At 49.6% G+C, this 12790-nt stretch overlaps 2 protein-coding genes across 2 annotated transcripts in view; one reads left to right on the forward strand and one right to left on the reverse strand.

The window, feature by feature from the left end:
- The window catches only part of MRPS28 (mitochondrial ribosomal protein S28), a 138007-nt gene that overhangs the window by 37342 nt on the left and 87875 nt on the right, over positions 1-12790 (reverse strand). The gene's annotated exons all lie outside the window — the stretch shown is intronic.
- LOC149869379 (uncharacterized protein T26G10.4-like) lies at positions 1804-3318 on the forward strand. The gene has a single exon (XM_090037174.1). The coding sequence runs from the start codon at positions 1804-1806 to the stop codon at positions 3316-3318; it is 1515 nt and encodes a 504-aa protein (XP_089893300.1).

The following is a 12790-nucleotide window of genomic DNA, read 5'->3' on the forward strand; positions in this document are numbered from 1 at the left end:
CAACAGAGGCAGCAGCAAAAAAGGTGATGGGGGGAGGAACAAAGCCATAAGGAAGACAGGAGCAGAGGAGAATGGGACACAGCATGAGAACAGCAGAAGGTATGTTGGATGAGAGGCAAAAAGCAGTAGGAACAAGACAGAATGCCAGCACACTGGTACCAGTATGGCAGGAAAACATGGAAGATGCACCAAGAGATGACAGGGAGGATTGAAGACTGTGAATAAAAGCAGTATCAGCCAAGACGGATGGTGAAGAAATATGAGTTCATAGAAACGGTACTGCTCGAGACAATGGAGATGCAAGCAGAACATCTCACGAGCCCTACTGCTTTCCAAAAGAGAAGGACTTGGGAGTTTACTTAATGGAACAGAAAAGGGTGTGAAATTTTTTTGAAAGAAAAATGCAAAAGAATGTGGGAGGAAGGAATAAAGAGGGATAAAGTTTATACCATGGGAAAGTCAAGGGAATGAATAAGTGATTATAGTAAAAATGTATATGGATTTATTAGAGGCAGAAGACATAGAAAGGTGGATGGAATTGCATGTGCAGAGAGTAATATGTGTAGAGAAGGTGCAAGATAGATATGGCATTTGGATGGGGTTATGGAGGGCACAAGTTTTGAGAGCAAACAAGTGAAGCTCAGGTGGGGTGCAGCACCACTTGTCTGTGGTCCAGCCGGGCTCCCAGCAGGATTTTATAATACACCATGAGCAACCAAAGCAATGCTGTAAACAAAGCAAGGAGGGGCACCTGTCTGCACACTGTCCCTTCAGGGTGTGTTACAGATGTGAAGGAAAAGGGCAGAGAGCTGCAGAATTCCAGTACTTCCTAAAATGTGCTAGCTGTTGGCGGGGAGGGACACTTATTCTGAAGGTGTCCAAAAACCTATGCAAGAAAGGTCAAATCCCCCGAGAACCAGTATGAATCAGAAAGGGACTGTGGGGGAGAAGAGGAAGGTGAGAGTGAAGTAGAAATAGTGGATGAGACTCTGCAGGAGGGTGGAAAGAAGAAGATGGGAGTGTAGAGAGTTCCGTCGGACACCCGCCGCCTGGAAGAGGGCCATGACGGTTCTCATCCACAAGTAAGGGGACCCGACCAACCCGGGCAACTGGAGACCCATTGCCCTGTGCTCCACGGTGGCCAAACTGTACGCCAGCTGCCTGGCGGCTCGCATCACCGACTGGGCAGTGACCGGCGGGGCCGTGAGCCGCAGCCAGAAGGGCTTCATGTCAACGGAGGGCTGCTACGAACACAATTTCACCCTCCAGATGGCCCTGGATAACGCCCGGAGGACCAGGAAGCAGTGCGCGGTGGCGTGGCTGGACATTTCCAACGCCTTCAGCTCCGTGCCCCACCGCCACATCTTCGACACCCTCCGCGAGCTGGGCTTACCGGACGGCGTCATCGCTTCGGTGCGAGAGCTCTACCTCGGCTGCACCACGACCGTCCGCGCCACCGACGGAGAGACCGCGGAGATCCCCATCCGGTCGGGAGTGAGGCAGGGCTGCCCCCTCAGCCCCATCATCTTTAACCTGGCCATGGAACCACTCCTTCGCGCCGTGGCGGGCGGCCCCGGCGGGCTCGACCTATACGGCCAGAAGCTGAGCGTCCTGGCCTACGCCGACGACCTGGTCCTCCTGGCCCCTGACACCGCCCAGCTGCAGCAGATGCTGGACGTGACCTCCGAGGTGGCCAGATGGATGGGCCTGCGCTTTAACGTCGCCAAGTGCGCCTCCCTGCACATCGACGGCAGGCGGAAGAGCCACGTCCTGGACTCCACCCTCACGGTCCAGGGCCAGGCGATGAAGCACCTGCGCGACGGCGAGGCCTACTGCCACCTGGGAACGCCCGCCGGCCACCGGGCTAGGCAGACTCCGGAGGAAACCATCGCTGGGATCGTGCAGGACGCCCTCAAGCTGGACTCGTCCCTGCTGGCCCCCTGGCAGAAGATCGACGCGGTGAACACCTTCCTCATCCCCCGCGTCGCGTTCGTCCTGAGGGGCTCGGCGGTCCCCAAGACCCCCCTCAAGAAGGCGGACACGAAGATCCGGCGGCTGCTCAAGAAGTGGCTGCACCTGCCGCTGCGGGCCAGCAACGAGGTCCTGCACATCCCCTACCGACAAGGAGGCGCCAATGTGCCCCGCATGGGAGACCTGTGCGACATCGCGGTGGTGACCCACGCCTTCCGCCTCCTCACCTGCCCGGATGCCACGGTAAGTACCATCGCCGCCAGCGCCCTGGAGGAGACCGCCCGCAAGAGGATCGGGCAGCAGCCCGCCGGACAAGACCTGGCCACCTTCCTCAGCGGCTCACTCGAGGGCGAGTTCAGCCGGGACGGCGGGGACTTTGCCTCGCTGTGGAGCCGAGCCCGCAACGCTACGCGCCGCCTCGGGAACCACATCGGCTGCGCCTGGAGCTGGACCGAGGAGGGTCGGGAGCTGGGAGTCTGCCTGCGCCCAGCCCCGCACACCGACCGCATCACCGTCACGCCCCGCATGAGGACCTTCCTGGAGAGGTTCCTGAAGGACGCCGTCCGCAACAAGTACGCCGGCGACCTGAGGGCCAAACCCGACCAGGGCAAGGTCTTCGACGTCACCTCGAAGTGGGACGCTAGCAACCACTTCATGCCCAGCGGGAGCTTCACGCGCTTTGCGGACTGGCGCTTCCTCCACCGTGCCCGCCTCAACTGCCTGCCTCTGAATGGGGCCGTGCGCTTCGGCCACTGGGACAAGAGGTACCGACGGTGCGGCTACGCGGTGGAGACCCTCCCCCACGTGCTGTGCAGCTGCAGGCTGCACGCCAGAGCCTGGCAGCTGCGCCACAACGCTGTCCAGGACCGCCTGGTGCGAGCCATCCCGGCCGGGGCGGGGGAGATCTCCGTGAGCCACACCGTCCCGGGCTGCGAGAGCCAGCTGTGCCCCGACATCGTCGTCACGGACCACGAGGCCAAGAAGATCGTGATGGTGGACGTCACCATCCCCTTCGAGAACCGGCGCCAAGCCTTCACTGAGGCCCGGGCTCGCAAGCGGGACAAGTACGCCCCGCTGGCCGACACCCTGAGGAGCCGCGGCTACGACGTGACGGTGGACGCGCTCATCGTGGGGATGCTCGGAGCCTGGGACCCCAACAAGGAGAGCATCCTCCGCGCCTGCCGCATTTCCCGCCGCTACGCCAAGCTGATGCGCTGCCTCATGGTGTCCGACACCATCCGCTGGTCCCGCGACATCTACGTGGAGCACATCACGGGCCACCGCCAGTACATCGACCCCTCCAGACCAGCCGCCGCCGGACCGGACCCGGAGGACGCCGCCGCCTGAACCGCCCCGCCACCGCTTCGCTTCGCGTCGAGAGGACTTCGCCGCCACGGACGACCCCGCCCCACCCGAAGAGGACCCCCGCGATCGGACTTTATGGACTGAGACGCTCACTCTGAGCCACTTCCTTCAACATCGCGGACCACTGTAACGGGTATGTGTGTATCTATCTTCTTTCCCTCTCAGCATCGCGATCCCCCTCTCCCCCCTCCCCCTTCCACACCCCCCCACCCCCGGGCTTAGTTGGCTAACATTGTATGGTATGTAACCTAGTCGTGTTCCACTTCTCTCCCCCACCCTGGATTGTTAGTCCCTCGCTCGGGCGCTTTGTATTTCCATCTCAACATTGTCATCTTTTTCCTGGATTCCCCAACCAAAACATCTTCTAATTGAGGCAGCTCAGGAAGAAAAAGAAGGGGAGCCGAGAGTGGGAGACAGCCCAGACATGGAGGTGGGGGAGGGAAAGAAAGAAGAAATCAAACACGGAGAAGAAATGGACGTGGAGCAAATAAAAGAGCCCAGGAGTCAGGGAGGGAAAAGACAGGAAACAGAGAGGAAGAAAATCAGGAAAAAGAGTCCTGGAAATGAGGGGAATGAGTCAGAGCTGGAGTGGCAAGCTGGTGACAGGAAGTAGCAGGGAGGCAGGAAAACGGAAACCTTCCTGAATGCAAAGGCACTCAAGCAGCTTACAAAAGTGACAGGAGGGGGGTTCAGGAGGGGGAGAAGCCAACCACAGTGAGCAGGGACAGGCGCACACTTTTAAAACAAGCACAATGGCACTGATCATGGCATTTATTAATGTCAGGAGCAAGCTAGCAAGGAAAAAATGTTAAACAAGTAAGGGCAGACACAATTTACCTATAAGAATGTTGAGATACTGTGGAAAAGGCATTATAAGCACTTTGAGAAATGGTGGAGACGGGAACCATCCTGGTGGTGGTCAGGGACAAATGAAAACAGAGTGGCTTGAAGAGGCAAGAATCAAGAGGTGAAAGCAAAGCAGGTGGAAGACACCAGTAGCAGACTGCAGTGAATGAAGTTATCAGTCGGGAGAGCAGAATTAGAAGTTTTCAATGTATATACACCACCACAATGAAAGGCAAGGAAGGCTCTGCTTAGAAAGCTAGCAGTTTACGTGGTCAGAGGCAGATCACAGATAATAGTGGGGTACTTCAGTTGCACAATAGAAGGGGGTGACACAACAGGGGAAAGAGGAGAGGGAACTTCAGACAGTTTATCCAGATTGTTAGCAAACATAATGAGAATCACTAAGAGATGTATCAGCAGGGGACACAATTTTCACTAGAACTTACCCCAGTGGAAAGAAACAATCAAGAACTGACTTTGTGTTTGTATCAAAAGAAACAGAGCTAAGGAAGAAAAACTGTAATCATGGCATTTAGCGATCACTGGATGCTGAAGGCGGAACTGAGTTTTGGTTAGAGCTGGGTAAGAGGAATGAGAGGGTGGAGTTAAATGTGCAACTGCTACAAGAGGAGGAGATGTGTCAAGCATATAAGAGAGGGGTGGAGAACACCAAAGAAAAATTGTAAGAGTACCAGAGAATGGTAGATGATGGTTCTACCAAATTAATGGTGGAAGTGGGCTGTGCAGTGGCTCATTTAATCTTGCAGGTTCCCCCACTTGCACCTTCTGGCAATTGGCATAGGGACCCTTCCACTCGCTCTTGATTGGCAGGGCAGCGAAAACCAGTTTTAAACATGGTGCCCTTTTTGCCTCCTGGCCGGTCAGCACCAAGCAGTAGGGCTCCTCAGCCAATCAGCAATTGGCAGGGGGTTAGGGGTTGTGCATGGAGGAACCAAAAGGGAGCTGCCATGCTGTGAATTTGGAAGGGTCCAAATGATGGTGAAGAAGAGGAAGAGGATGGGAGAATTCTTCAGGAACAAAGACCAAAGATGTGTGGTGAAAAGAATTAAGAGCTAAGAGAGCTGCAAAGAAAGATACAGGAGCTAAAAGAAGCCACAGAAGGAAGACAGGTACAAGAAAAACTAAAAGAAACAAGGCAAAAGATAGAAAGCTGGTTTAAAAGAAAGACCAGAGAGAAAATGTTTCTAGCACAAGCATCTTGGGTGGGAGAAAAAGAAGAGTGTTACTAAATTTTCAGCTAAAGTGAAGATGGTGAAAGGAGAACTACATGTGCAGGAAGAAGATGGTATCTGGGTGGAAAAGTAGGAGGAGGTGTTGTTTTCCTTTAAAAGAGGGAAATCACCAGGAGCAAAACAGATTTCCTATGGAATTTTACAATAAGATTTGGGCATGGGTAGGGAGGGATATAGTGGAAGTTTTCAAGGAAACAGTGGAAACAGGAGATTCAGGGAAAAATTTTACAACAAGCTTGTGATCTTACTCTTTTAAGAAAGGGGAGAAGGAACTCCTGAAAAACTGGAGAAGGATTACATTCTTACTATAGTCTATAAATTAATGGCCAAGACACTGGATTTGAGGATGGGGAAAAACCTCCGGAGGACAATACATGAATGTCAGGTATGCACCATACCAGATAGAAGAATCTTCAAAGAGATCAGAGTGATCAGAGAGAGAGACTGTCCCACATTCAAGAGAGGAAAATAAACACAGCTATAGCATGCCTAGTTTTAGAAAAATCATATGAGAGAGCAGATTATGATCACATATTCAAAGTGCTAGGAAAAGTGGGGTACCCACAGAAATTTATATTGCTGGATACGGTTATTGTATAGAGAAGCGGAGGGTTAAGTTAATGGGCGTTTAAGCAGGGTTTTAAAATCCATATGGGGAGAGACAAGGGTGTACCCTGTCACCACTACTATTTCTGTGCAGCACTGAACCATTAGCACAAAGAATAAAAAAAGACAAGGTCATAAGCAGAGTAAAAATAGTGGGAGGGGGAAGAGGTAAAATGCGTGCTATACATGGATGATATAAATGTAGAAGTTAAAAAGGAAAGAGACGTTTGATGGAAAGGGTGTTAAAGCATACATCAGAGTATAGAGAGGCAAAGGGGGCTACACTAAATAGATAAAAATCACCATAAAGGGAGTGGAGAACTGGAGGAACTTGAAGAAGTTGGGCCTTCAAATAAGAGAAAGTGAAGAGGGAAATCACCAGGAGCAGACAGACTACCTATGAGTTCTAGGAATCCCGATGGATGCTGAGGGGAAAGGTAATACAGCATGGGAAATTGTGACAGCAAGGATATGGCAAATACTTTGGTTATAGTCCAGAAGAGATGGGACTGCAGGCAGGACAGGCAGGAGGGGCTGGGACCTGGGGCAGACCTGTGATCTGCTCCCTGCATGCCCCTGTGACGGACACCAGTTCCATGGGCAGGGGCATGCATGGAGCAGATCACAGCTCTCCCCTGAGCCCTGGCCCCAACCCCACCCCCACCCCAGCTCCCCACTTGCTTGTGGCCCCATACAATCTGCCTGGCCACACACTCTGCCCACACGGGTCACAGACAGTCTCCAGGGACCCTGGGATCATGAGGCTATGACAGCACAGGGTCAGGGCCTGAGGCAGAGCTGTAATCCATTCCCTGCACACCACTGCCCATGGAACCAGCACCCATCACAAGGGTGTGCAGGGAGTGGACTGTGGCTCAGCCCCGGGCCCGTGCTGTCACAGCCTTATGATCCCAGCCCCAGCCCTGCCTGCCCATCCTGCTCCTGGATTCTGCTCTCTGCCTTCCTGTGGCCCCATCCCAGCCACCCAGCCAAGTGCAGAGCAATCACTTAGGGAGTTTTGGTGAGCTGTTGTGGCAGGGGGATGAATCAAGGGGGCAGGTGCTGACCTGGCTTGAAACAGCTCACCTAAACTCCCTACCTGGGCCCCAGGCCCAAGTAATTGCCCATCCCTGTATTATATACCAAAAGAACTGGAGGAAACATTATTAAGGACTTTATTAGCATGTGTTAAAACGAGTTTATGGAAAACATGAAAGCTCTGGCTTTTTAAGGGGGTGGCTTTCACTGAAAGAGAATGCCTGAAGCTGGTGCTGCGTGAACTGAAATACTACATTGATCAGGACAAAAAAGAAATCAGAGAAGAAGAGGCGGAGAAATGGAGGAAAAATGACTGGAAACACTCGTTTCACTGAACCAACAGAGAGGACTGATAGGAAGGGTGGAGAGTTTCAGGTGGTTAATGAGCTAATACTTTTTCATTGGGTTCTGTATGAAGAGTTCTGAAAAGGGTTTTTTTTCTGGGAAGTTGATATATGTTGTTTAAGGGTTTAATATATCTGGTTGTATATTTTTGGATATCTAGCTGTTTTTGTAATATGAAGTTTTAGTAAAGAAAGGATGCTCAATATGAGAAGTTTTATAAGTGTAGGGTGATGTCTGTTTTTAATAAAATAAAATGTTTGCCCAATGTGGGCCCTGTGTTTCATAGTCACACTCAGTGTTGGCTTCATTTAATCAGTTTCACAGTTCATTTCCATAACTGAGCACATGCTGCATTTGGCAGCAGTTTCATAATGGACAATGTATTTAATGAAATTTTATTGTATGCAAATAAGATGAGAGTTTTTTCCCCCATGCTGACTGTGGGGAGGAAAACTCATCTTATATTCGAGTAAATGCAGAATGTTGCTAGTAAAGTCTTATTTTCTCCAGTTTAACAAAAGAAATTTAGCAATGGAGCATTCAGTCACATATCCATCCTCCCGTATTTTCTCTCACCTGATATAAGCATTTTAATTTTGTAACATTCACATTAGAATGAAAGGAATTGGAAAGATGGAAGTTGAGCAGGGAGCCTCATGAAATTACTTGTTCTATTCTGTAAGCTCGTGATGAACTAAACCGGGGTAGGAAAAATAGGGCAATTCCATCTGGCTCAGAGCCCCTCTGTAAAACCTGGCCCTCACTGCCCCACTGAAAGCAGGTGCTTCCATGCAGAAGGTGCACCTCTGATTGACAAGTAAACCCCAGCCCCTGGCCTGACCAGCCCCAAGCCAGGAGGTGCTAGAGACAAGAAGCCTCCTCCTGGCAGAGGCTTTTCCCTGGCCACCCCGAGGCTCCCTGCCTGTGAGACTGGAAATTTAGATAAGGGCCCCACCAGGTTGGGGCCAGAGACTCCCATTGGGGGAAAGAGGGCTGGGAGTGCAGGGAGCTGTGTACTATGGGGCCAGGAGGGGCTGGCCCCGCACACTGCCACTATGTGCAGCTAAGGACTGGGCTGGGAGCACTATGGGGCCAGGCTGGGCTGCCATGTGCAGCCAGGGACTCGGGCAGGAGTTGCATGTTATTGGGCTGGGTGGGGCTGGCCCTACATGGTGTCACCATGTGCAGCTGGGGACTGGGGTGGGAGTGCAGGAACTGCATGTTATGGGGCCAGGTGAGGCTGGCCCCGCTTGCTGCCACCACATGCAGCTCCAAGCACTTTGAGGACCTCCCTTCACCCCCCTCCACACTCCCTACCATACCCCCAAACACACCGACATCGTCCCACAGCCACCACACACACTCCCACCCCCCACACTATAACCTCCACCCCACACCCCAACCATATACCCCACACCCACCCTCCCCCACGCATTGCACCCACACTAGGCGCACATACACACACTCCCCAACCACCCCCCCTCCACATACACCCCTTTGCCTCCCCAATATACAAGAAATTTTGAACTATTATGAAGTTACCTCTAGATACACTACACAAATGCACATAAATCAGGACAAATTATTTCTAAAAATAAAATTAAAATAAGTTACAGTAGATGTTGGATTTTTTAGTATATTCCCCCCCCCCAAAAAAAAAAACCCAACAGTACTTCTGGGGCAAGGGGAGAGACTTCCAGTGGCAAAGGTCAGGGCCTTTAGTCCCAAGATGACATCAAGGGATGGGGCTACTCTTGTGGCCCTCGACAGCTCACCAAAACTTGTTAGGCAGCCCTCCAGATAAAATAATTGCCTGCCCCTAAACTAGACAATGTGTTATTATTACTTGAGGCTAACAAATTATGCAGAGCTGAGATGCCTAGAGCTGACCAGCTCAGCTCCCTCCAGTATGTGCTTTTATAGCAAACTGAAAAGAATAAATTATATAATTTAGCTGAATCCATAATAAACGCTGTTCTGGACTTAATATAAATAAATGAATTAAGACTTAGGGCCAAATATTCTTTTTTTACACAGATTTATTTCTTAGTTGTTACAAACAGAAGTTCAATGTTTTAGTCTGCTACTTGTAAACTAACATTTTTCACCAGAATGGGTCATTACTGTAAAAATTAAATATCCAGTAAAAAAATTAATGACTGCATACTGAAACAAATATTTTACTTAATACTATGAAAAATATATTTAAGTCAAGATAGAAATCTAGTGATTAGTGGACTAATAGTAGCAGAAAAAACAGAGCTGATTATGGTATTCTAAGTTAAGTACCCCAAAAGTGAGTCATGCCAAATCACTAATCACTAAGGAAAATCTTGGCCTAAGTTGCAAAATTGTAGAAATGTAGACAGATCTCAAGTTCTTCTATTCCAACCTCTTGCATTGAGCCAGGACCAACTGTACTTGCACCACCCCGACAGGTAGTTGTCTGCCTCTTTTTAAAAACTTACAATTTACATAACTATTTCAGTCTTACCACCGTTCCACAGCAACATTGGAACAATTACATTTGGCCAGGAATGGTTCTTTTGCACATTACTAAAGAAATTGTCCCCAGCAGTAACAGTAAACAATGCTGCTCTAAATGTCCATCTACAATAAAACTCATCTGTACATTTGCAGGTTTTAAAAGATATACGATTATGATGGTATCAGAGAAATGCAATGTTTTTAGTTTCCCAATGAAATAGAATAGTTTTCACTCCGGACTATAATAAGTGATGTTTAAGTGGGGGGGGGAGGAAATCCATCAGAAAATAGTCCTATACAAGGAGGGAAGGAAGGAAAGTCTCTTTTTACATGCATTTCAAACCTTCTCAGCCAACATCAAAGGAAGGCACACCACATTTCTTACAAGAGTGTTTGTTTATGGTACTAGAGAAGTTTATACAGTGTAGGCTTCCAATTCACATGTAGGGAGGCACTTTCATCAATACCAAGCTACTCTCATGCTTTACTATTTACTCCTCAAATACTTTCTTTATCCCACTAGGCCTGTATTAAAGCTTGCAATAGACTCAAAAAGTGCATATGGTTGTCACTGAGGTCTGATCTGCCTCTGACCAGCATTATCAAACAAAAACGCCACAACAATAGAATATTAAATATCCTCTTGTCTGCAGTCTCTCTCTTTCCACCGCTCTTGATTTTAAAGAAAAACCTGGTTGTTTTCTGCAGAATTTTGCTACTTCATTCAACACTGTCTACAAAGTCAGAAGTAGCTTAGCGGCAGGCTTTGTGTCATTTACTGATGATGGCATGGTCTTATGTCACACACAGGACTTTCAGGCTTTTCACTAATCCCCATTCTTCTTTCTTCTAAGCCTTATGTTACTTGAGAATTTGACAGAAGGAAGTTTCATGTGGATGAGGCCTTCCACACAAAATCTGCTATTGGCTGCTAGTAACCAGATCAAATACAGCAGAATGGAGCTTTCATCTGTCAAAGACTAAACAAACTGTAATGCAAGCTTTCATTCTTCTTCTGCAAACAAGGCCAGAAATAAAAGCTCAAAGTTCAAATGAGCTTGTGTCTTCACCCAGTAGAAGGATAGTTAGCAAATGGCCCAAGTGGAGATTGAAAATGTTTGGGTGTTTCACCTGAATGTATATGAAAACTGGAGAGAACCCTAGGCTTCTACATGAACTACATGCCACAACAGCACAAATTATATGGTTAACACAAACAAATATTTCAATGTTGTAAAACTCAGTGTAAAAAAACCACTTACATTGCCTTACGTTTTTGGCTGAACTAAAAAAATACTGCCAAGAAACTAATGCAGCTAGCGTGTCATGACTACCATATTTTCTCACATACAACACATTACTGAAAATAACATCCTATTTTTAAAGGCCCCAAGAAGGCAAAAAAAACCCTTAGCTTTGAGTATGAGTAACTACCAAAGGCCTAGGGCCTCTGGGGATGGATACTCTGTGTACTGAGGCCCAATATGACACACCAGCACTGGGGCCACCTGGAAGGACCCAATCCAGTGTGCCTTCTCTAGCATATGGGCTCCAGGGATGCATGTCAGATCTGATCCTACACACTGGCTTCAGGGCCGCATGCAGAGTCTGGGACCATGTGCTGGCTCTGTAGTCATGTACCAGGTCTGGGGAGGGCCAACCACATGAGCCAACCCAAGCCAGCATACAGTTGGGTTGGGGGGTCTCCATAGGTCCAGATATTTGGTAGCAGGGGGATAGAGGGAGAGGTAAGAAGCAGTGGCAACATTAATTGTCGTGGATCCCAGAGCTGTAGCAATTAATGCTACCACTGCTCATTTCTGGTCCTATGGGGAACCCTTTTCCTTGTATATAATACACACCCCAATTTTCCACAGCTGGCTTTGGGAAAAAGATAGGAGTTATATGCAAGAAAATATGGTATATCACCAGTCTAAACCAGTAGTGCCCAACCTGTTTACCCCGTGGGACAGATGGACAGTGCCTGGGGGGAGGATCACCTCCTTGGCCCTGCTAGAGATGCACCTGTGGATGCACATGGTGCATGCACATGGTGCGGTTAGCCCTTCCAACCGCGACCTCGCATTGTCGGCCCATGTTCATCTTGGAGTCAATAATGACTCCAAGATCCCTTTCTGCCACCATGCTCTCAAGAAGGGAGTTTCCCATCTTATAAGTGTGCTGCTGGTTACTAGTGCCCAAGTGCAGCACCCTGCACTTGTCAGTGTTGAAGTGCATCCTGTTTTTGCTAGCCCACCCCTGTAACCTATCCAAGTCTTGCTGCAGTACTTCCTTCCCTTCTAGCGTGCTCACCTCACCCCAAATTTTGGTATCATCAGTGAATTTAAACAGGGTGCTTTTCACCCCATTGTCCAAATCGCTGATAAAGAGATTGAACAGCGCGGGCCCAAGGACCGAGCCCTGGGGGACTCCGCGGCCCGCTTCTCCCCAGGTCGAATATAACCCATCCAGGATATGACAGGATATGACTGGTGGGTCTGTTCTGCCGCACAGGGTGGTCTCAGTAGGGATCTGATCCAGCTGCTTGGAGAGAGGCTGGGGATGGCCTGACCCCAAACTGGTTGTATGGGAGAAGGGGTTTGGCCTGGCCATAACCAGGCCCCATGGGAACCTGGGCTCAGCCCCAACCCAGCCAGGCAGGAGAAAGTGGGTGTAACTTGTCTGTTTTATGCTTCAGAATTTGGCAGCAGGAGAGGGGTGGCAGCATCAATTGCCACTGCTCTTGGATGCCAAATTTCCCAGCCTGCGGGGAACCTCACAGGCCAGATGCTGAATTTGGCCAACAGGCTAGGGGTTGAGCAACCCTGGTTTAAACTAATAAATACAGAAGAAAAATGTTAGGTAACTTCAATACACTG

Source organism: Crocodylus siamensis, chromosome 3 (genome assembly GCF_052110815.1).
Source record: "Crocodylus siamensis isolate JL-2025a chromosome 3, ASM5211081v1, whole genome shotgun sequence".
NCBI lineage: Eukaryota > Metazoa > Chordata > Crocodylia > Crocodylidae > Crocodylus > Crocodylus siamensis.